At 52.4% G+C, this 22,771-nt stretch overlaps 7 protein-coding genes and 1 non-coding gene across 8 annotated transcripts; 4 read left to right on the plus strand and 4 right to left on the minus strand.

Moving 5' to 3' along the window:
• Positions 1–63: 63 nt before the first annotated feature.
• QC762_309550 (uncharacterized protein) lies at positions 64–1,669 on the minus strand (the record flags this gene model as incomplete). The annotated part of the gene is made up of 3 exons (XM_062889253.1): positions 64–450; positions 514–1,535; positions 1,582–1,669. The coding sequence occupies 3 exons, from the start codon at positions 1,667–1,669 to the stop codon at positions 331–333; spliced, it is 1,230 nt and encodes a 409-aa protein (XP_062745213.1). The 3' UTR covers positions 64–330.
• A 545-nt stretch (positions 1,670–2,214) lies between these two features.
• On the minus strand, positions 2,215–6,262 carry BUD6 (Bud site selection protein 6; the record flags this gene model as incomplete). Its single annotated transcript, XM_062889254.1, has 2 exons — positions 5,310–6,262; positions 2,215–5,067 (listed from the first exon to the last, which is right to left on the minus strand). Exons 1-2 carry the CDS (start codon positions 5,508–5,510, stop codon positions 2,215–2,217), a joined length of 3,054 nt encoding a protein of 1,017 aa, XP_062745214.1. The 5' UTR covers positions 5,511–6,262.
• A 1,147-nt stretch (positions 6,263–7,409) lies between these two features.
• Positions 7,410–7,844, plus strand: QC762_309570 (uncharacterized protein; the record flags this gene model as incomplete). Its single annotated transcript, XM_062889255.1, has 1 exon — positions 7,410–7,844. One exon carries the CDS (start codon positions 7,410–7,412, stop codon positions 7,842–7,844), a length of 435 nt encoding a protein of 144 aa, XP_062745215.1.
• Positions 7,845–8,715: 871 nt separating this feature from the next.
• On the plus strand, positions 8,716–8,787 carry QC762_0058330. The gene has a single exon. It is a non-coding gene; the product is annotated as a tRNA-Gln (tRNA).
• A 112-nt stretch (positions 8,788–8,899) lies between these two features.
• QC762_309580 (uncharacterized protein) lies at positions 8,900–10,917 on the minus strand. The gene is made up of 4 exons (XM_062889256.1): positions 9,603–10,917; positions 9,373–9,548; positions 9,251–9,313; positions 8,900–9,195 (listed from the first exon to the last, which is right to left on the minus strand). The coding sequence occupies exons 1-4, from the start codon at positions 10,753–10,755 to the stop codon at positions 8,947–8,949; spliced, it is 1,641 nt and encodes a 546-aa protein (XP_062745216.1). The 5' UTR covers positions 10,756–10,917; the 3' UTR covers positions 8,900–8,946.
• Positions 10,918–11,138: 221 nt separating this feature from the next.
• Positions 11,139–13,203, minus strand: QC762_309590 (uncharacterized protein). The gene is made up of 4 exons (XM_062889257.1): positions 12,496–13,203; positions 12,322–12,440; positions 11,501–12,270; positions 11,139–11,447 (listed from the first exon to the last, which is right to left on the minus strand). The coding sequence occupies exons 1-4, from the start codon at positions 12,548–12,550 to the stop codon at positions 11,351–11,353; spliced, it is 1,041 nt and encodes a 346-aa protein (XP_062745217.1). The 5' UTR covers positions 12,551–13,203; the 3' UTR covers positions 11,139–11,350.
• An 18-nt stretch (positions 13,204–13,221) lies between these two features.
• On the plus strand, positions 13,222–19,531 carry QC762_309600 (uncharacterized protein). Its single transcript, XM_062889258.1, has 6 exons — positions 13,222–13,928; positions 13,980–14,231; positions 14,282–14,518; positions 14,576–14,993; positions 15,044–15,178; positions 15,229–19,531. Exons 1-6 carry the CDS (start codon positions 13,914–13,916, stop codon positions 19,269–19,271), a joined length of 5,100 nt encoding a protein of 1,699 aa, XP_062745218.1. The 5' UTR covers positions 13,222–13,913; the 3' UTR covers positions 19,272–19,531.
• A 168-nt stretch (positions 19,532–19,699) lies between these two features.
• QC762_309610 (uncharacterized protein) lies at positions 19,700–21,784 on the plus strand (the record flags this gene model as incomplete). The annotated part of the gene is made up of 1 exon (XM_062889259.1): positions 19,700–21,784. One exon carries the CDS (start codon positions 19,700–19,702, stop codon positions 21,782–21,784), a length of 2,085 nt encoding a protein of 694 aa, XP_062745219.1.
• Between the last annotated feature and the right edge of the window lie 987 nt (positions 21,785–22,771).

The raw sequence follows: 22,771 nt of genomic DNA on the forward strand, positions 1-22,771 counted from the left end.
TTTCTGCGTTTTCATTTGGTGGGGATGGGGAGGGGAGGTTTCGGGGGGGTTCATTATAGGGGGTTTAGGATGAAATGGTGTTTTTTGATAGATGTAGTCTATAAGGAATGTTTATGGTATGGCTTTGTAATTTTTGAGGTTTCTGTGACATTGCCATCTTTTTTTGTGTTTTTTCCTCCGAGTTGGGGTAATGTTCATGTTCAATTTTGTTTCATGGTTTGGTTGCGCTTGCACTTTGTTGGTGTCTTGCTATGGTTTGTCCAGAGTTATAGGCCAGGGAAGCCATTACCGCACTATGTCCCAGTCCTCTTATCCCTGAAGTGTTCTCCATTACAGCTTGGAGTAAATCACCTCTTCAAACTCCTTGATCAACGGCCTAACTTGCAAATCCCCCGGCTGGACAATCTGCGTGGCGAAAACACCGCACACGCCCGCCTCCCGGTCGATGAGCTGTATCCCCATCATGTCAGCATATTTCTTTCCCCCTTTCCCTCAAAGTATGGCCCTACTCACCCAAGCAAGATTAAAAGCCCCACCCCACTGAACAAACCCCCTTTTCCTCCCTCTATTACCCGTCGTCCCAGGCTCAGCAGTAACCAACCCAGCAGGACTCCAATCGTACTCTGCTCCCCCCTCCACCGGGTTGACCCACCCCACCATCCAATCCCTCCCCTCCCCCTTTAGACTCTCATTCAAGACCTTTTTGCTCTCGGGTGTCAAACACCCCCCAAACAAGACCGCCTGCCACTCCGGCCTCAGCAACCTGCTCTTATTTGGCTCCAGAAAGTCAGCGAGGATGGTGACATAGGCCTTCATGCTCCCAAACCCCCCCTCCCCCCCCATAGCCTCATTCTCTGCCGGACTATCCGCCAGCTTGTGATGGGAAAGTTTCCCCTTCCCCCGGGTCGTCATACCCGCTCGGCGTCCGTCGAGGGCGTCGTACCGAGCAGGATAAAAGGTGATTTCCCCCCTTTCGATCCCCAACACTGACAGGATATTATCCTGCAAGTAATTCTCTAGCTTGACACCAGAGAGCCTTTCCACCAACAAACCCGCCCAGTCCAGTCCCGAGCCGTAGACCCATCCCTTTCCGGGTTGGAACGACAACGGGTAAGAGCACCGCTCGGGTACTGTACTTCCCCCGACCGGGGTCAAGGGGACGGGGACGGTCTTGTTGGTGATGGTGGTGAGGTAGGTTACCACGTCGGGGTTGTTCCAGGTGTAGGAGCAGCCTGACGAGTGGGTCAGGAGGTGTTTTAACAGTATCGGTTCTGTTCGTGGAGACAGAATTGGTTGTCCGTCGGGGGTGAACCCGCTCAAAACAGGTTGGGCGGCCAGTTCCGGGAGGTGGGGGGAGATGTCAGTCGCGAGGGCTACTTTCCCTGATTGGACCTGCTGCAGGACCGCGATGGAGGTGAGGAGTTTGGTTGTGGAGGCCATGGCGAGGATGCTGTCTGGTTGGAGGGGGGCGTTTGCTGGACTGGAAGAAGGGGAGAGGGACAAGGGGCCGAGGGAGTGGGTGTAGTTGAGTTTGCCTGGGGGGTGTCAGTATGAGACGGTGGGAAAAGGGAGGGGAAATACCATCTTTTGACCTGACGAGCATCACCGCACCGGGGAGGACGTCATTCTCAATGGCCTTTTGAACGGTGGACTCAAATTCGGGTGTCATCTTTGTTGATGTTGGTGTTGGTGTTGACGTTGGTGTTGGTGTTGATGCTGATGATGTTGACCGTGACTGATAAATGACACGGCTTATAACCCCGAGAGATGCGGGGACCGCCTCGGTAGATCAATCCCGACCCCCCTCACCACCCGGGAATAAATGTAACCACGACCACACCATCACGACTAGTATGCTTCCCAAAATTATCTGACAGCATGTTACACAGAACCCTTCACCGGTAAAATGACTTACACACAGTAGAGTAGCACATCTGTTCTAGCAATAAATGCAACTGGCAGGTATCGCGCTGCACGGAAACACTGCCCCCCTTTCACTTCAAAACTCTGTCAAGTGCTAGCAGTTCCAGAATTCCTAACCAAACTTGAAGCAAGACAACAACAAAAACCCCAGCTCACTAAAACATGGCAATAACAAAACAAACAAAAACAGGGTATATTCCCCACCAATCCATTCCCTTTCCAGCCAGCCATCCTCTCAGACATACCGTGACGAAACCATCAAAATCATGCCCTCAAAAAGAAAAACTTTCTTTACAACTGCTCATCCCTCGCCTCCCCATTCTCCTTCTCCCTTTCGCCCTCCTCACCCGCCCCCGTCCCATTGACCTCCCCCTCCGCAGCCTCCTCCCCAACCGGATCCTCCGGAATGATCCCATTCTGCCTCTCCCATACCTCCCTCCTGATCCTCTCCTCCTTTGCCTTCCTCGCCCTCTCCACCTCCTCCACCCCCCCACTCTTCTTCAGCCTCCCCTCCTCGACAAAGTTCGTCAGCTCCTTCTTAAGCGGGTTCTGCATCCTCGTCTCCAGCTCCTTCTGCCTCAGCTTCTCGGCCCGCTCAATCGCCTCCAGCCGGTTCTCATGATTCGGCTGCAGCGCCCTCACCTCCCCCAACACACCCTCCTTCGCATCCCTAGGATCGACAAAGGCATTGCTGTTGATTGAGTTCAGCCCCTTGCTGAATTGCCTCAGCACCGGTCTCCCCTCCACCGCGCCGCCATTCGACCCCGCATCCTTCATTTGTTCCTTGGTAGCCTGCTCCACCAGCGCAAACGTCTCGGAAGCCTTTTCCAAATCGTCCCTCAAATCCACAATCAAGTCCTCCATCACCCGCAGCTCGTCCCGGCCCTGGCAGACATCCTCCAGTTCCTTCTCCCAAATCTTGGTCCACACTGGCTTCTCCTGCTTCATGTACTCCTCCATCTTGTTCAGCTCCTTGGTGAGCTGGGTGATGTCCTTGGTGACAGACTCGAGCTGTCTAGGGAGAGGGCGCACGCCGCGGTGGACAACGTCCTTGCGTAGATCCTCCACCAAGTCTTGCAAGTCGTCCACCTTGTTGACAAGCCTGTCGCTGTCCGTGTTAAGCTGCTTCCGGCCGTTAATGACATATGCCCGTCCGCTGTCGCCTTCAATGTCCGGAACGGCAATCTTGGCGGCCGTTGCCTTGACGCTGTTGGCCTTGCTGCGAAGAGCAGACATGGAACTTTGGATATCGGATTGAAAGTTCGAGTACGTCTGTCGCAAAACAGCCAGGTCTCGGCGCAAGCTCTGGATCTCGGTGATCTGGGATGTGCTGAGCTTGCGAGCGGCCACCCCAGCAGCACTTGCAACCGACTTGGGTGAATCCATAGCCGGCGACATGATGGCAGGGGGAGGAGCAGCAGCCAACCGCGCAACGTCCCTGGCGGTCTCGTTCTGGCGCTCCGCAACCCTCAGCAGAGCAGCCCCATGATCATCCACATTCTGCTTGACCTCTTCGACAATCTTCTTGAGGCTACCAATACCCTCGTCGATATGCTTCTTCACTTCGTCAAGGGTCTCAATGTTGAGCACGAGCACCGTCCTGTCCTTAATGTCCGACAAGTCCTCCAGCTCGTGACGCACGCCCGAAATGGGATCCTGAATATAGATGTCCGGCAGGTCTGCTCCGTTTTGCTGAGTGTTCCACGAAAACTTCTCAATAAATGCCAGCTGCAAACGGCCAATCGAGAGCTCCTCATATCCTTCTGGGAGAACAAATTTCTTGACCTTGGACTTGTACTGCAGAAACAATGTTAGTTCTTTTGTAGCGGGAGGCGTGTTGTCCATCCCAAACGAACTCGACGGCTTGTCAGGGGTAGGAGCACGAGCAACCGCGGCAGACTTGGGGGGTGCTTTGGGGGGCTTCTCCTCCTCTTCCTCATCTAGGCCGGCTGCTGGCATCACATCAGCTGGCGGGCTCGTCAAAGTAGCGCTCGGCCTGAACCTTTCCTCTGGAGATTCAGGCTCGGCGGTTTCTGGCCTTGATGCCGGGAGTTCCACCGGACCGCTCTCGGACTCCTCCAACACTCTGCTCGGAACCCGCATCGGCGACGATGCATCCATAGGTGCCGCACGCGAAGACTTGTTTCGCTGATGCCGAGCATTATCCCTCGTAGAAATCGCCCGCATCGACTCCCTCATCTCTCCTCGGCCGCGATTCGGAATCGGCGTGGTCTGCGGTGGGAGCATAGGGACCCCCTGAGCGCCCACCAGCTTGGAGATCTGGTAGGCCGAGTATCTGCGTGAGGCGCGTCTCTCGAGATCACCGCCCCTCTGCAAGGCCGCCAGGGCACTTTGCTGAGATTGCTTTGGTGGCGGAGGAGGCGGTGGGAAGTTGTCCAAGCTACTCATATCGCCGGCCGAGGGTCCTGAAGGCATCGTCTCATCGCCGGGATAAGGGGGCATGACCGGAATGTTCTGCATCGTGTTGCTGGAAAGGCTGGACTCCCCCGAGTTGGCCGAACCGCGAGACTGCTCTCGTTGCGACAAATATCGTCTGGTAGGGGAGTTGTTGATATTATTCCTTCCATCATCTCGTTGGCTCTGTGGCCGATATCCGCCATGCTCCAGTCCCTCGTTCAGTAGTGTCGTTAGTCCCGAGTTGACGCTTCCCATGGTGCTCGTGCTGGTCGTTCGTCCAGGAGGGTTGGGTGCGGTTGGGCCATCCCCCGAGCCTCCCTGATCGCTCGGCTGTCCGTTTTCCCTCTCTCTCTGTTGCCTTTGACGCAATCTTGTTTGCTTTCTCTTCAGCCCATGCAGCAAGTTGATGATGATGTCGCGGATCTGTGGCAAGTATCTATCCAAACTCTCCACACTCGCTTCCTGGCTCAAAGTAGACTCTAAAATATTCCTTAGCAGCTCGGGCACATTTCCGAGGTCAGATGTATCGACATTAATGGCTGTAAAGGCCCGGCAGGCCATGTTGAACTCGTATCCCAAGCGGACATAGACATCGGACACCTGCGTGTCGGTAGCGTTTCCTCGGGACCATTGCGTCAGAGTTTCCAATAGCTGCTTCGTGGCAACCAGCAGGTGTGTTACGCTCTTTTCGATTTGGGAGAGGGGCACGGAAGTACTTGCTGACGACTTTTTGAGAGGCATGGTTAGCAAGGCACAGGGAACTTGGGCACACACGATACAGTCTGGAAAATGTGCACACTGAAAGAGGCAGCACTCATTCAAAACAACAGAAGATGGAGGGGTCTTGCTGAAACGAGAGCCGTCAAGGTGGTGGTGCATGAAGCCGGCTGTGGTGTGTCGACATTGGCTGAAACGCGGACAGGCGGGACATGGGAAGGAAGCAAAAGTGAACAAGACTCAAGACTCACATTGGTCCGCCGAGTGCCATCGCTCCTATTCAAGCTCCCGCTGACAGGCTGCATAGGCCTCGATGATGTAGATGCCCGGGGCGCAACGGGGCGGTTGGTGCCGACGCCGACGGCGGGAGAGATAGATCGTTGCTGGAGGTTTGGCGGAGGGCCCAACTCTGCGCCGGGCGAGCGTCGCTGCGAGCTTCGTATCGAAGTCATTGTGTTGAGATTTGTTCCTCCTCGGCCTTGCGCCTCGTGTGTTTTCCCCTCGTTCGGTGCCCAACCCAGGCTTCTATTGTTCGGACGTGCGCGGGATTTGGAATCGGTTTCGTTCAAAGTTGATGGTTTTGATTTGTTGGGTGGTTGGGGGGGAATGAAGCGGGCGCGCGGGGTTGGGCTGAGGATCGGTTTATCAAAGATGTCAAGAAAATGTTGGGTATGTCATCGGGAAGCGGCGACAGATGCAAATGTCCGAGTTTCTGATGTCTTTTTGCCAAAAGATGGCCTTCTTCTCTCAAAGTCCCCTGGGCGGCAGGCGAGTGCAGTGCGGGCGGAGGTGTTTGGCTGCAATCACGACCTTCTCCACCGAGGCTCCAGCCCCAAGGCGAGCTGCGCTATTCCTGATTCGCTAATCCCGGGAACGGCAAGGGTCGGCTGCCCAGCCCGGTGGGTTACATAATTGTGTTGCCTCTCAGCTTGTGGAACGTCCTCATTTGTTTTCTATTGAGAGGGGGAAGGGGGATCATGGAGATATTGACACCATATCAACATCTTCTTCTCTTTTGCCTTATCTTTGCTGAATTAGGTTGGAGGTGTCGGGCTGTTGTCAGTCGGTGGCGGTTGTCCGAAGAAGCTTTCATTGACCCCAGGCTCCCGTGTGTGGCCCATGCTCGCGATGTGGCCCATGCTTTCAGCTTTCCTGAGATGACCATGAGTGGTGACACACCATTCAAGGACTTTTTGAGCCCAAGTTTTGGAGGCGCTTGAGTTCCGTATCGCTTCGAGCTCTCGATGGCTCAAGTTGTCCTTTTAAAGAGAAATGTCGGAACCTTGGATCTCTCTCACATGACAGGGGTCCAAGATCGTGTGGTTCTGAGACAGCCGTTCTCAGCTCCACCTCTGGAATTATCACCATCACCTCGGGTTATCTTTCCTTTTGTTTCTGGATTGAGCCCATATCCCCCCCTCGAAACTCTTTGCTCTTGCAAAATTATTTTTACTTTCAAGTTGGAATTTTGCCTCTTCGTATCTAAGCCTGTTGGTCTACTGAGGTCTCCTACTCCACCTCGGCGTGGCCACCGAGACAGCGACACAGCCGACACAGCCTGACTGAGAGGAACTCATTGCGTGGTCTCAGCTCAGATCCCGCACGATTTGGCCGAGCCGTTGGATCACCGTTTGCTCTTTGCTTTTGTCATTTTGGAAGCTAAACAGATCATCTTCCTACCTCCAGAGGATGCCCGCCCAGCCATCGCGTCTGTAGAGTCCCCCGTATTCTCGGAATCGAGGTCGTTCGGTCACACAAACTAGGGGTTCATCAGCAAGTTGCCGGCCTCCACCACTGCGAAAATGGTTTCAATACCTGCAGCCTCAATCACTGAAGCCGCAATGAACACAGCATGTATCGGCCAGCCCAGCCGTCCCTGCCACGCCATCTGGCCCAGCCTGTCCAATGAGCCCGCTACGTCGTGTTGCTAGTTCCGGGGAGGCGTCTGGATCGCCCACCGACATCCGCCCTCCACGCGTCTGTCTGTGTTTTGGGCCTCCTTTTCTCGTAACTTGCGCGGGAATCCGCACATGCGAGTCGGCCATCTCAATATTCACAGCTTGCGCGATGGCAGGGGTCATTCTCGTCTTGTCTCTGGCCTGGCCCAGGAGCCGGCCATCCCATCTCCCAGCCGACTGGCCAGTGTCCGTCAGCTTGGCTTAAAGACAAAGCAAGTCGCCCGTCTTGAGCTCTTGTCACTCATCACTCTACCTTTACGATTCATCTGAACATTACGCTACCAAGATATACCGAGATCACGACTTGACACTTGCTATAGGACACATAACAACTATTTATCACGCATACAGTCATCTCACATACCGCACCTTCACACACTCCAACAACTCAAAATGCAGATCAAGTTCATCATTCTCTCTGCTCTTCTGAGCCTGGCCGCCGCCAAAGAGGACCACAGCTCTCATGGCACCGAGTCTGTATACACATACACTACAGCTGTCCCATCTACACATGAGTACGCTCACTCCAGCACACTCGCCACCTCTACCCATATCAACGCCAACACCACCATCCTGCCGCCCAAGACCAACTACGCCAATACCACCACAACCGCCACTGGCTTCACCAACTCTACCATCTCTGTCAAACCAACTTCCACCCTCTCAACGACAACAAGCGACCTCACCACCACCACCGAGACCCTCGTTGAATCCACTACCACCCGGGCTGCTAGTCCCTCATCAACCAACGCTGCTACTGGCGGGCGCTCCTCTCAGTTCGGGCTGGTTGTTCTTGGTGCCGCCCTCGCCGCTGGCTTCGGTCTATAGACAACTCATTTAACCTCTTGGTTTCAAAAAGCGGCATGGCTAACATGATTACGGGTTAATGGATATGGGAGGAAAGAAGGATGATAATGGGATGATGAGTTTGATGTCTTCTTTCGTTTCATGATAACATGGAGCAGCATAGCGTTTAATGATAACTTTTTTTGACTACACCCAAATTGACATTTGCTTGCGCAAGATGAGTGAAGACTCTTGGGCTGACAGCTGCGCTAATGGATGCCGGTGGCTTGAGAGGATGGCTGAATTTTTCGAGTCAAGATTGAATGGGCGTGCCTGGCCATGCTGAGGGACTAGCATCGCCGTGGAGATAAGGTTGTCAAAAAATAGCCTCTGGCATTGATTTTAGAGAACAAACTCAATGCATCTCACTAATCTTGCTCCAGCTTCAAGCACAATAAAAGCGAATACCGTCCGCGGCGCCATCAACTCATTGTCACTCGTCTACCGTGACCATACCCGATGCAAACGAACACTAAGCTGGTATCTCTCTCCGCTACTTTCTCCCTCCCTTTACCCTTCTCCATCAACCTCCTCAATCCCATTGCCACATCCGCCGACTTCACCAACACTTCACCAAGCGCACTCACCCCTCTACTTCCATTTGAATACTCCCCAGTTGGCCCTCCTCCTTCGCTGAAGGCTCATCCCATCTCTTGACACCGTGTTTCGAAAAAGGTGAAAAGGTCGAGGGGGCGACAGATAGATTTGATATCGAGCAGTTGGGATGGTGACAATCGTTGGAAGGGATCCTACGATAGATGTGAAAAAAAAAAAACGAAACATAGCAGCGCATTAGATAACTAGACGCAAAAAAGAAATCATGATTTGATGCAGTATAAAATTCCAAAAAATGAGGTCTTGCCCGGACTCGAACCGGGGTTGCCGGAATCAGAATCCGGAGTGATAACCGCTACACTACAAAACCTGTTCAGGCTTTTTTGCTTGACACCGTCACCCCAAATTAGCCTTTATGAATGACTTAGCGGGGCTTGGCATTCCAACACCCCCTTTCTCATCATGGCGCTGTCCAAAACGTCTCTCGAACTAAGCATTATCTAAGTAATTTTGGAACCGTTTCCTTTACTTACTCTTGCTTGTCGGAATTAGCCACCCTCCACGCGACCCCAAACCTCTGCACGATCCAAGCGAGCGGGAAACACAGAAACACAATGCCAGCGTAGATGCCAAAACATGCCGCCGGCCCGACATGTTCAACCATCGGCTGCAAGACGGCCACAGCACCGCCCGCACCGAGACATCTGACCAGATTACTGGCTGCCTGGGCGGTGGCAGATCTGTTCATGTTGAGATCTGTCAGGAGGGTCCCACACAGCTGTACAACATTACGATCAGTACCCAGGTAGGAGGGAAAACTCTGGGAAACATACCACAAAGGTTGCGGCGGTTGAGGTGCCGGTCAAGAGTTGCATAAGAAGCGTCACGGCAAGGTGCTATCAGGAAATTGTCAGTTCTCAGAAGAATGCAGACAACAAACGAACAGACAACTTACTGCCCTGAACTTCAACGCTAGACCATATCCTATGATCCCCAAAACAGTGATGGCATGAAGTGTGTAGACGCCCTCTAATCTGGTCTTTTCGAGAGGAAAGCCGGGAGAGTTCTTGTCGAAACCTTCATCTCCACCTCTTTTGACCGTCCTCCTGTAATTCCAGTCAACAAATCTTCCTGTTATCACGTTAGCCCGCGCCCCTCCCCTGACCAAGTAAAGAAGCAACTCACCAGCAAAAAAGCTCCCAAACCCACCACCAACCCCACTAGGTAAATACACCAGTCCAGCCTGCAGATAACTCAATCCATAAATTTCCGTGGCCTGAGCATCCAAACTCGTCTGCAGCGCCGCCTTGACAGCATAGTTGATCGCCGTAATCAAAATCACCACCAACGACCCCCTATCCGCCAGCACCGGCAAACAAGCCAGCGGATTCGGAAACCTAAACTTCCTCTCCTCTTCCCCCTCCCTCTCCATCTTCTCCCCAACAACCACCGCTTCCGTGCCTTTCTTCCCCTTCCTCTCCTTGACGTAAAACACACTCCAAAAGCTCTGATAAACCCACCCTTCCACCCTCCTCGATCCATCACCCACCAGCCCCCTCTGCGTCTCCGGCAAGAATATCAAAATCACAATGAACCACGATCCAGTTAGGATAACCAAAAACCAGAAAATCCACCTCCACCCCAACCCCTGGGTCAACCCACCCCCAACCACCGGCCCGAGACTGGTAGCAACATCGGTCATCAACAGCAAAACCCCCACCAACCCCCCCCTTTCCTCCGCTACCGCAACGTCAGCAATAACCCCGTACCCGCCCCCGTAAAGCCCACTCCCTCCCGCACTCTGCACCATCCTCAAAACCAACAACCCCTCCCACCTTTCCACAACCGAGATCCCGACGTTGGCTGATATCATGAGACTGAACATGAGCATATAAACCGGCCTTCTTCCACTCTGGTCAGCCATGTCACCCATGAATGCCGGCGCTATGCCGGCGATGATGAGATAGGAGGTAATTGTCAGTTGGATCAACCCCAGCGAAACCCCAAACGATTCCGACAAAGGGACAAGAGCGGGGTAGTAAATGAACGAGGAGAGTGTGGAGAACATGGCAGCGAAAGAGACGAGGAGGGTAACCACGAGTTTTTGACGGGGAGAAAAGATGGAATACGGAGGTGGGGGTTCAAGATTAGGGTTGAAGTCATTTTGCATGGGTAGTTTAGGATCAAACGGGGGAAAGTCGGGCTTGGAGGGGAGGATCGCGATGGTGGTGGTGAGTTCTGGGGCGGAGGAGTTTGCGCTGCTGGTGCCGGGACGGCTGGAGGCGGGGGTGGAGGAGGTGAGAGGTGGTTTGAGGACAGAGGTGCCTAGTGATGCCATCTTCCTGTGTTGTTGAACGTCGACAATGTTGAAACCAGAAGTGTCAACCACCCAGGTGCAACAACAAACCAAGATATGCACTTCTGCTGCCCAAGAAAGAAACAGGCCTGCTTTTGTTGGCACCCCCTCCTATTATTACCAGACAAAAAGTGCAGTTGGTCCGGTGTGCGGCCTCAAGCGGTGGCCGTCATCCGGGGCGGCGCAGTTGTTCCGGGTGACTTGCGAATCACAACACCCAACGCTGCGCCGGGGAGCCGGGGACTTGCATACGGAAAAGGGTTCCGGTATGCATGAGGTGCAGTAATATCACGGATACGGTCCCTGCTGGCGATACCCGGCCCGAGGGCTCAGTTGGTGGCATGTTCCTTGTGATCAAACTTGTTCTGATGCGGGGATTTGAGGAGAGATGGCATTTCTGGGCAACGGAACATTACGTTCATTATGTATTGTTGAAACTGAAGTAGATGTTCATAAATACTCCGCCCTAGACAAAATGTGGAGTTGCCTTGATCAAAGATATGCACCCTTACTCCTAGTCAGCACCATTAGCTTCCACACGACCTCTCTCTACTGCCCATTGACACGCTACATTAGCTCAGAGACGAGATTGGTAAGTAGAAGTCTGAGGACCACTCTTAGCAGCTTCCTCGGCCTCGACTTTGTCTACCAGCAGCTTCATATTGCTCACAACGCTGAGAAATCGTTAGCACATCATGGATAGACTGCGGTGGATTTCTTTACTCACATCTCGCGGAGCTTGTGATCGTGCGGATACAAGGTTGATAGTAGAATCTGGTTCCTCAGCATGTAGAGGGTATTCCTGCTATCAACATCCTCCTCGGGTTCCGAAATAGGTACGTGCTTCCAGTACTCCTTCAGATACGGTTTGCCGAGTGGGTACCGTGGGTTGCGAAAAACACCCAGATCAACTTCGTTATGCCCCCACATGGCACAGGCATCGTAGACACAGACCGTCTCGCCATCAGTCTGATACTTGACGTTGCCAGGCCAGAGGTCAGCGTGAATAAGACAAGGCGTTACTGAACGTCCATCGCTCTCCAATGGTCGCAGAAACCGAGGAAGAACCTTTTCGAAGAACAAAGGCCGTAGTCTCTCTAGTTCAGCATGGTGCTCCCCATCATGGGCGGCATCTTCACGCTGGAGAAAGTCCTTCATTTGTCGTGTCCAGTACTCCTCCCAAGTGCCCGTCCAGCTGTTGTCCTGCTCCAGGTTGCCAAATCTGGTGTTGACGGGAAACCCAAACTTGCCGTCGGGGGACTTGCCCATGCTGCGGGAGTGCAAGGCCGCAATGGCTGTCATGTAGGACTCGGGACGGGGAATATCGTCCTCGATCATCTCGATGAATTCAGCCAGGAAGAAGTGCCTGTCTGGACGGGATTTGTAGGAACCCTTCTTGACTGGGCGGGGCACGTGCTCTGGGATAAACTCGTAGGTAGTGTTTTCGGAGGCCCAGGCGGATTCCATCAGTTCTAAGCCTTCTTTGCCAGAAGCTTCCTGGACGATTGTCAGTCATTGATACACAGTACTTGTTTCTGGGTTAGCAACCTTCTCAAAAAACACCTGACTGCTTCCATCCGGCATGGAGACCTCGATCCGAAAGGTGTTGCAATAGTCACTCATCCCAGACGGGGTCACAGAGACCACCTTGCCACCCTCAGGGAGGGCTAGTGATGTTAGTACTCATAGTGGGTGGTGTAATTTGAATAAGGGACAACATACCGGCAAGAAGGTTCTCATCCAGCTTCTCCTCCACGTTTCTCACATCAGTAGCCATTGCGTTCAAGATTCAACTTGTGATGATCCGATCTACAACCAAGGGATATCAACAGTAAACAAGAGACAGAATAAAAGCAGACAAACCGTGGTCTAGACTGTGAGGGGTCATCTGTCTTTTAGTCATAGCTCGCTGGGAAACTGGACACGCGCCTCGTTCCCGGTGAGGGGGAAGAGCACCAACCCATGTTGATGCTTGACCGAACAAGGCGACCATTTGGGAGCCGTGGATGCTATCATGGCCCACAATAATTGCTCAAGATGTGCTCGGATGAGGTTAGCAAGGGTTTGCGGGTTGGGCCGTTGGGGGATGTGGTGCAGGTATGTTTGGATGACGGCCAATTGCTGGTCGTTGTTTCGGCCCCCCAACTTGGTCCAATGGTCACCTGCCGGCGTTTCACATGTTGGCTAAGCAGATCACCAACATTGAATACTGTGCGAGAAAAACAAAGATAGGCGCAAGAGTTGGCGAAGAATTCAGTATTTGTAAAGAAGTTATTTCGGGGATTTGGAAGACAAGAAAGCAATGGTGAGGGGACTGCGGGGCACCTGCCAATGGTCATCCTTTGGGGGCGAGTTTGCGCCTTCCTTTTCTTTCGAGTAGATTGATGGCTAACTCCGCTTCTTGTCTGCCATTTTGTGCGCGATGTTTCCTCGAAAATAAAATAAAATGAAAAATCAGCCATGATCTGGAAATCTCCTGTCGATGCGTCTTCCGGGTTATCCTCCTGGAGGTCCCCCACACTGTTCTACCTGCAGGCCAAGTGCACAGGCCAAACCCCAAAGGATCACTGCCACCAGCAAGCGGCGCAGGCCCTTCAATACCCGATGGGCACAACTGCACGCCAAACCCAGTCTGAGACCCAAAGGCCGTTTCAAACAGTCCATCGTGAAGCACATATCCAGCAATGCCCCTTGCCTTGTCCCCACATTCTTGCTTTTACTCGCTGATAGATGGACTCGCTAGCCCAATTGACCGGAAAGGGACCACCTCAGACTGTGCTCACCGAGTGGCCTCGAACGCGGGAAACACCAAGCTCGCCTTCTCTCGGCCGTCTATACCAATGAAGCTGCTGACAATGGATCGGTTGCCTCGGGGCTTTGGGTGTCCCGATGGGCGTTGTGGAGGTTGGGTCTAGACTCTTGACGTGATGGTTCCCACCTGTCGTCCTTTTTTCTCCTCTACCAAAACTTTGTTTCAATGCCAATTCTGATCTTGCACATGATATTCGTGATACTGTGGTGATCTCAGTGAAAGCGGCTGATCACTCATGACATACACCACTCAATACTACCTTGATCATTGATATCACAGGTTACCCTTCTGCAGCTCAACAGACAACAGGAAAGACAATACTACAACAATGTTCGCGTCTCATGTAAGTGACTGGTGTTCTCATGGGTACACAGCGTTGACTGACATATACCAGGCTCAAACCTGGCAAGCATCCTCAACATGGAGTACCGAAGACAGAGATCGCCTGGGTGTGCCCAATCTCCCCGGACCGGGAGACAAGGATCGATTACCGTCGCCAAGTAGACTTCGGGGCAGATTGCAAAGCTTGAGAAGAGCATCATCTCCAGGAGCGCGGTCCAACACACCGTCTCCAGAGAATTCGAAAGGGGCGCTGGGGCTGACATTACTGCATGACCCATCGGAGCCGCGGGTTGATTTCGTATTTGTGAGCAGCTCCTACCTCCTATCTACAGCCCTTACTAATATATACTACAGGTCCACGGACTGAACGGTGGCTCAAAGAGATCATGGAGCGCCTCATCAGACCCGACAACATTCTGGCCCAAAGAGTGGTTGCCATCAGAGGCGGGCTTCAAGCACGTTCGCATCCACAGTTTCGGCTATGACTCGGACTGGTCAAAATCACAGCAAAGCTCCCTGACCATCCACGATTTTGGACAAGCTTTATTGGCAGATTTGTACAACGCGCCACATCTTAAGAAGAATGGAAATGTAAGTCGCCTCCACCTAGACTTTTGACATCGAAACCTGGAGCTGACATAGACACAGACGCCTATCGTCCTGGTTGCTCATAGTATGGGTGGTCTTGTTGTTAAGAAGGCATATCTCCTAGCTAGAAGAGACCCGATTTACGCCGACATTGCCGGCAGGATTCACAGTCTTTACTTCTTGGGAACTCCCCACAGAGGCGCTGATTCCAGTTCCTTTGTCTCAACGTTTATTGCAATGTCGCTCGGCTCTGGATCCAAGGCCTTTGTCAAAGAGCTCATCCCAGGATCAGGGACATTACAGGTGAGCTTGAAGTCCGCTAGTATTCTCGGCATGCTGATGCTGACAACCCAGGCTATCAATGACGAATTTAGACATGTGTGTAGCGATGTTGGACTGTGGTCTTTCTTCGAAGGTATTCCTACCGCTGCAGGGCCAACCAATGTTGTGGTGGTAGAAAAAGAGTCTGCTGTGATGGGTATGTTGCTTTGCTGCCAAACAAATGACCTGGGAACTAACACCTGCTAGGGCTACCCGGGGAGCACACTCAGTATCTACAAGCCGACCATCGTCGTCTGGTCAAGTTTGACTCGACCGAGGACCCGAATTACAACATTCTCCTTCGTTGCTTCAACACAACAATCGAAGAGATTGAAAAGGAGTGTAAGTACATACTCTTGTAGTTGAATTATGATAGCAGCTGACAAAAGCAGATATCTCCGACAAGTTTGACAACCACAGGGCTCAGATCAAACAGATAGCCAGCACATTTGATATTGCAGAACGTCCAGATGGCGACTTTATGCGGGTCTACGACAGACTGCACCAAGGATCCTGCGAATGGTTAACCTCCCACCCATCGTTCCTTGAATGGCTGGAGCTCGACCTCATGGACGCCAATCCTACCGTCAAAGCCATTACAGCCGGTCCCACCAAAGTCACTCCTCGATTCCTGTGGCTCAATGGCCCACCGGGATCTGGAAAGTCTGTGGCTTCTACACATGTTATCAAATACCTCGAATCCTTCAACCTCGACTGTGCCTACTTCTTCTTCAAGAACAACGAAAAGCCCAGTCTGACCCAGCTCCTCCTATCACTGGCTCTTCAGATGGCTGAATCCAACTTCCAGGTCCGACACACATTCCTGTCCATGATAGAGGAGGGAGAAGTGGTTGATTGTCACAGCGATCATGTTATGGTGTGGAACAACATTTTCCTTGGGCGGATCTTCAAAATGGCATTTTCTCAACCACAGTACTGGGTGATTGATGCTTTGGACGAGTGTCAATCACGACTGCTGACGACCTTGGTCGCGATGCTTGCGAGAATCGAGCCGACAGTCCCACTGAGAATCCTCATTACCAGTCGGCCCAACGGCCATGTGGAAAGGTTGCTGAATCAGGAGCGAGTGCTGAGAAGCGAGATACACACTGGCCAAGCGGCGTCATTGAGAGATATCGAGGCCTTCGTAAGGGCGAGGCTTTCGCCGACCATCATCGAAGACTTCCATGAACAAGACCAAGATGAGAGCGACCTGGTAGCGGATATCATCGAAAAGTCAAATGGGATATTTCTATGGGCTTCCCTTATTATGACGCGTCTAGATGACGCTCACAGCATCGAAGCGATGAGAAATACCCTGAACCAAGTCCCAAAGGAGATGAGTGGAATGTACAACGACATTCTGAAGAACATTATTGAGTCTCCAAATGCGGAGCTGGCACAGTGCATTCTCACCTGGGTGGTTTGTGCTCGCAAGCCCCTAACAACCGATGAACTGAGAGAAGCAGTCAGGCTGGATATTAACCAGACGCTTAGGACGTCGGACAGATTTGCCCAGATATGTGGCAACATGATTACTGTCGACAACAACTACGTCCAAGTCATGCATCAGACAGTCAAGGAGTTTCTTACTGGCGAGCAATCGGACTACTACATACCTCGTGCCGGGTCTCACGCTCGTATAGCAGAACTTTGCCTTACCCACCTCAACGGGCGCAATTTCAACCCCCCTCGAACTCGCCGTGTGCCTTCGTTCAAAAACAACAGCGCTGGCGCCAACGACACGGCCTTCGACGAGTATGCATGTGCCAACTTCAGTTACCACCTCTCACATTGCTCGCCTTCGGAGGAGACACTGGAGTTGCTGCCACTTCTCGGATCCTTTTTCTCGTCCAACATCTTGACGTGGATTGAGCGCATTGCGAAAACGGGCCGTTTGGCACTCATCATGCGAACGATACAGAACCTGAAGGCGTACCTCAAGAAGCAGGTAGCCACCTGCTCGCCCATCGACTCTGATTACCAACTTGTTTCACGCTTTGTCGAAGATCTACTGAGGCTGTCAGCCATCTACGGCCCGAATCTCGTCAACACTCCTTCATGCATCTATTCTCTCGTCCCATTGCTTTGTCCAACTTCCAGCATCATTCACTGGAAATTTGCTAGAACGCAGTTCAGGCAGAAGGTCATATGCAATTTCAATACCGATTGGGACGAGCGGCTGAGCTCGCTTTCGTTTGCCACTAGAGTCATGTCCATTGCTTGCGGTGATCAATTCTTTGCCGTCGGCCTTGGAGACGGAGTGGTCAAGGTGTATCGTCAAAGTACTTTCGAGCTTCTCAACACTTTCAGACATGGTGAGCCTGTCCGCAAACTGGCAAACGGCCACTTGACGGGTATCCTGGTTACTGCTGGCCTCAAGACGGTGAAGGTTTGGGGTCCGAGACAGACTCTGCTCTGGAGTGTCAACGTGCCCGAGCAACCACTCAGTATTGAGTTCAGCCCAGACGACTCCAAAATTTATGTGCCACTGAGAAGTGGAGAGGTCTATGTATACAGGTCCAAGGGCGGCGCTCGTCTAGACTGCCTAGCACTAACCGACGAAGACGGCTCTAGCTCTTCCTCTTCGGATTCGGAGTCTGATGGCGAAGGTGGAGAAAGGTACAAACCCAACAACCAGAAGAAGACTAATCCCATGTTGGTCAAGATATGCCCATCGCTGGGAATCGCTGCTGTCGCCTACCGCAGCTCACACCTTCAAGTGTCTTATTACGACAACGAAGACGGGATGGAAGCATTTGAGAAGGAGGGGTATGAAGATGGTCAAGGCCTACCATCCCAGGTGTTAGATGTTGCATTCAATCCGAACGTTGAGCAGAGCTTGATGGCAGTTGCATACCAGGACGGAGATCTAGTCACCTTTGATCCATGGACGCTTCAGCAAAAAAACACGCACCATCTCAATGCCCACACACTGGCGGCTTCTCCCGACGGGCAAACCTTGGCTGCTGGGGATAGCGAGTGTGTTATCACTCTCTTCGCATTCTACGGGTTGAGGCAGTTGTGTCGAATCGAATCGATGGACGAAAGAATCATGGGTATTGTCTTCGCTTCCAACAGCCTCAGGCTCTTTGACTTGAGGGGAAATACCTGCAACGTTTGGGAGCCGTCAGTTCTCATCAAGAAGAACCTAACGGATGACGGCTCGAGTGATGTCACCGACGACTACTTCACCTCGACCTCTTCCAACTTAGTATGCACGCGAACGTTTGAGGGGAGCAACGAGATAACTGTGATGGCTCAGGCTGGAGACTCAGATTTTGTCTTTTGTGGCCGTGAAGAGGGCGCTATTACACTGCACGATATTACCACTGGAAAGGTATGCGCGGAGTTTCAATTCCACGCACGCATGGTTGAGATCCGGCATCTCGAGTGGCATGCGCAGTCGAAAGTTTTGTTCAGTGTTGATGCTTCGCGAAGATGCATTGCAACAAGGATTACTCTGCCGAGGTTATCATCTTCTTCAAAATCAACAAGTCCAGTGGAGAAGCTCAAACAAGAACTTGGGCAGCAAAGCCCGCAGTTCGAGCATATCCTTGACTTTCGAGCGTCGGATCATGTCTTGCAGGCTCTCATCAGTCCCGATGGGACGTCATTCCTGGTATCGACCCAGTCAGGAGAGGAGATGCACACCATTTCCACCGTTGAAGGCGAGCCAAAACAAGAGCCCACCGTTATTCAAACAACAAACTCCATGGGCCCTGCCCGATGGCTCGCCCATCCCACCGACTCTGACCGACTGCTGCTGTTTGACCACGACATGCTCCACGTATTCCTCTGGAAGACGCTTGAACGGCAGAGTCCGCCAAATGGCATAATTATCCATCCCCCCCCCGAACTATCTCACAGCCATGACTTTATCCTCTCCGACGATTGGCTCTCACGACCAGGTCTTTCCACAATCTACCAAACAATTGACATGCCAACCACCTCTTCGAAACTCTCCTCGGTCCCAGAGACAGGCTTTCTGACCCTTGACCTCTCCAAGATATCTCCCGTCAGCCCAGCCCCCAGTGTCGAGGTGTCCCTCGTCACCCGCAAACTCCTCTCCCCGATCAAATCAATACTCGGCTTGCATAAATCCACTCTGTACTTCATCTCAGGTCGCGGCTGGGTCTGCTCGATCTCTCTTAAGAACTTGCCATCTTCCAAATCATACACAAGACACTTCTTCATCCCGTCTGTCTGGCAAACGGCAGATGGGCAGGGCCCAATGGCAAAGGTCGTGAGCAAAGGGTCGTCGGTTGCGATGGTGTACAGGGATGAGGTTGTGGTGCTGAGTGGGTTCTTGGAATTTGAGCACAAGACTGTTTTCGGGGTGTGTGATGATATCACTGAGTTGGGAGGTAGTGACGAGGAAGGAGAGGCAGCAGGAAGGGACGGGGTGCCGGTTATTACTAGGACTATGAGCTGATAATTTGTGCATGGGAAGATGGGATAGAATGTGCAGGGATGGAATAATGCAGGAATGGTATGGGTGAGGGGATAAGTGCAGGGTTGTCGTGGGTGAAACATGACTCGGGTATATGTGGGGCTTATTTTCTTTGTAATGGGGTAATTAACTTTGCTGACTTGGATTATCAAAGTCAGGGCTTTTCAAATAAGACTGTAGATAAGATTTCAGGTGAGAAGGCAGATGACAATATCAGCAAGATATACGTAAGATTTTAGGCCCTTGGGTGGATACGAAACTGACCCTGACCATAAATGTCTCAAGAGTAAGCTGCGGGGTTAGGCATCTACCAAAGTGTTTCTTCGGGTACCTCTTTCCTGCCCATTTTACTTTAAAAGCTAAGATCTTCCATGATGGAAGTCTCCACCATTGCACTACCCTAGACAGCCATGTCTTTACCATCGTCAGACTTTCGCAACATCCGTCACTGGATCCACAATTGCGACCGCCTGCACACCGATTGCCCACCGACGCCGAATCAACATCGCCAACCTCACGAAATCCCGTCATGGGTTCTTGACCTACGGAATGGTTGTATCGTGCCTGGCAGCACAGCCTCCCGCTACGTGGCTCTCAGCTACGTCTGGTCGACGATTGAGAGTGAGAAGCTCACCCTCGAGCTGTGGACCGGTAACCTACGTCAGTTCCAAAAGAGCGGCTTCCTTGATGGCATGAAGCAGGGCTTCCTCCCCGAAGTTATCAGCGACGCCATCGATCTTGTCAAGCAGCTAGGGGAAAGATACCTGTGGGTTGATCGTCTGTGTATCGTGCAAGATGGGAGGATGAAACGAAGCGAGATCGAGAACATGGACAACATCTACTCCGGAGCTTACTTCACCATCATCGCTGCTGCTTCGCCAGGCTTGTATGTCAATCTCGACCGGCGGCATCGTGCACCCATGGGGGTTTCCTTCTTCCACAGGTATCTCTACGATAAGCTCCTAAAGTCCAAATGGGCTACGCGAGGGTGGACATTCCAGGAACAGGTTCTTTCGCGACGCTCCATCATCTTCGTGAACGGGGATGTATTTTGGGACTGTCGGAACTCTTTATGGAGCTATGAGAGCCCTGGCCCTCGGAAGGAAGCAGGCGAGGGATATGACGCATACTCTCAGAAACAGATTGATAACCATGAGATGGCGGTTACGGTGCCATCGACCGCCTTCGCCGACTTTAGACTTTACAGAGAGCTTGTCTGCCTCTACAGCGGCCGTGACCTGACATATGCGCAGGATGTCCTGTCAGCCTTTATGGGAATCATCAACGAACTCTCACACACCTTTCCTGGTGGGTTCGTCGGTGGTCTACCTGTTCTGTTTCTGGATGCCGCGCTACTGTGGCAGCCATTCAGCAAGGGCAAACGAAGAGTCTGGACGCAAGGGAGATCCGAGGATGCGGACATGCCCAAATCCAACCTCCCATCTTGGTCATGGTGCGGCTGGCACGCTGTTGTCGATCCGGAGAGCTTGCATGTGCGCTCTCTGGAGTGGCTACGTCCACAAATGCGGACTAAACCAGTTGTGACGTGGTCAGTTTTGTCGGAGGACCTGCGCCTCGAAAGGAAACTGCCCGAGTCAAGGATTCTGGAAGACTATTGCAGACGCTTCCTGGACTGGGGCGACTGGGATACCCCTCCGGGTTGGTCACGCCACGACATTAGGTACACTCCTCCCAGGAATAGCACATGGACATACTGTGACACGCGCTCGCCCAAGCTCGACCCTAATCTATTCTACACGTTCACCCACATTTCAGATCCTAGCAAGCTGTTCTGTCATCCCATCCCGATGGTGAACCCAGGAAGGAAGCCCACGGCCCACCCCCAAAACTGGCCGTACCTCCACTGTGAAGCAACGACGGGATGTTTCAAGATCCAGTCAATTCTCAGCCGAAAGTCGTCAGCCCAAGTGAAGCGCAAGGAGTCCCGTATATCTTTGCTCCACGTGCCATTCACGTCCCTCGACAAGTTCCACGGCGGACCGAAAGGAGAAGAATTATGTCGAGTCGTCTCCCTTGCTGATGCCGACGGCCAGCCTGCCGGGCTGTTAAGACTCATGGACGACCACACCGAGATCAGACCCGGCCAGGAGATAGAGCTGATGGCCATATCGTTGGGATCCATGGGGTGGGATGAGACATTTTCGTCGTATGAAGAACGCGTCGACCTGTTGAAGTCGGCCGATTACCCACGCATGGAGCACAGTTTTGTGCGAGACCCGCCTTCGGATGATGAGGATGGTACAGGTTCCGAGACGGCACCGTTGACGTTTAGGCCTAGGCGTGCGGCGGCGGTAGAGACAGCTCACTCGCGAGCAGCACGGCCGTGGGGGCGTAAGGGGGAGGATTACCGGTTTTATAATGTTTTGTGGATTGAGCGGAGGGGTGGTGTCGCGTATCGGAAGGCTGCTGGGAGGGTGGCGAGGGAGGTTTGGGAGAGGAATTGTGGGGAGAAATTGAGTGTTATTCTTGGGTAACACACGGGATTTATTCAGACTATTGGAAAAGAACAAGATGACGATAAAGTTAAAGGAAGGTGGCTGAACAGATGAGAAAGAGGGGATACCCGTCGAAGAAAGAACATGGCGATTTCCTTCAAGGAATCGACCATATTTTTCTCGGTATTGACACTGATTCCGCCGCCGCCTTGCGTATTCACCAAACCCACAATAAAAACTGGGTTGTCAATAAGACTCAAGTTTTGTTAGATGTGAATCTTGCCTAAGTGGGGGTATCTGCCAATGCTATACCCAAGAATGATGTGCTCGCAGCACAAACAATTAACGAGAAAGCTGTTTTTGCCTTTGTCTTGCGCCCAGCTACAAGTATGGGACGGAAGATGTCTGTAAGGTTCCTTCAAAGGCAGCACCCGGTATTCTTTTCTGTGTAGAGTCTTTAAAGCATCGACTTGGGGCCAATTTTGGCTACTTCAAAATGAGAGGTTCGGTGGAGGGTTGCTGTAGGGGGGTGGTTAGTTTGTGGGACTTGATGTGGGGGGTTAAGGTGGGAGAGGTTGGGAACTTGGGGGTCGAGGTGGGGGTCGGAGGTTGGAGGTTATGTGAACAGTGGGGGTTGATATGAGATTTTGCTGGGGGGTTAAAGCGGCCGAGTGAGAAGTTGATCATGTAAGCAATTAAGAGCCGGAACCTGAATGGAAGAGGCGTAGAGCGAGGGTGGACTGAGAGGAGAAGGTGGGGTGAGTTGCATGAATGAGGAGTGAACCGAAGAGAAGCATCATGAGCTGAGACATTGATTTCTCAGGGTCACGCAGAAATTCTCTGGATCAGTTGTGGGACGACGGTGCCCACTGTCATGCATGGTACCTGAGCTGTCCCCGTTCCAACGTTATAGTTGCCTAGATCGTTGTTAGGTACCTAGTCATGATGCTGAGGAATAAAGATGTTAGATAAGGCAACTAGCCTAGAACCCATTAATCCTGGCGCCGGCAGCCAACTCTAAAATGC

The sequence above is a fragment of the Podospora pseudocomata genome, chromosome 3, assembly GCF_035222375.1.
Source record: "Podospora pseudocomata strain CBS 415.72m chromosome 3, whole genome shotgun sequence".
In the NCBI taxonomy this organism is placed as follows: Eukaryota; Fungi; Ascomycota; class Sordariomycetes; order Sordariales; family Podosporaceae; genus Podospora; species Podospora pseudocomata.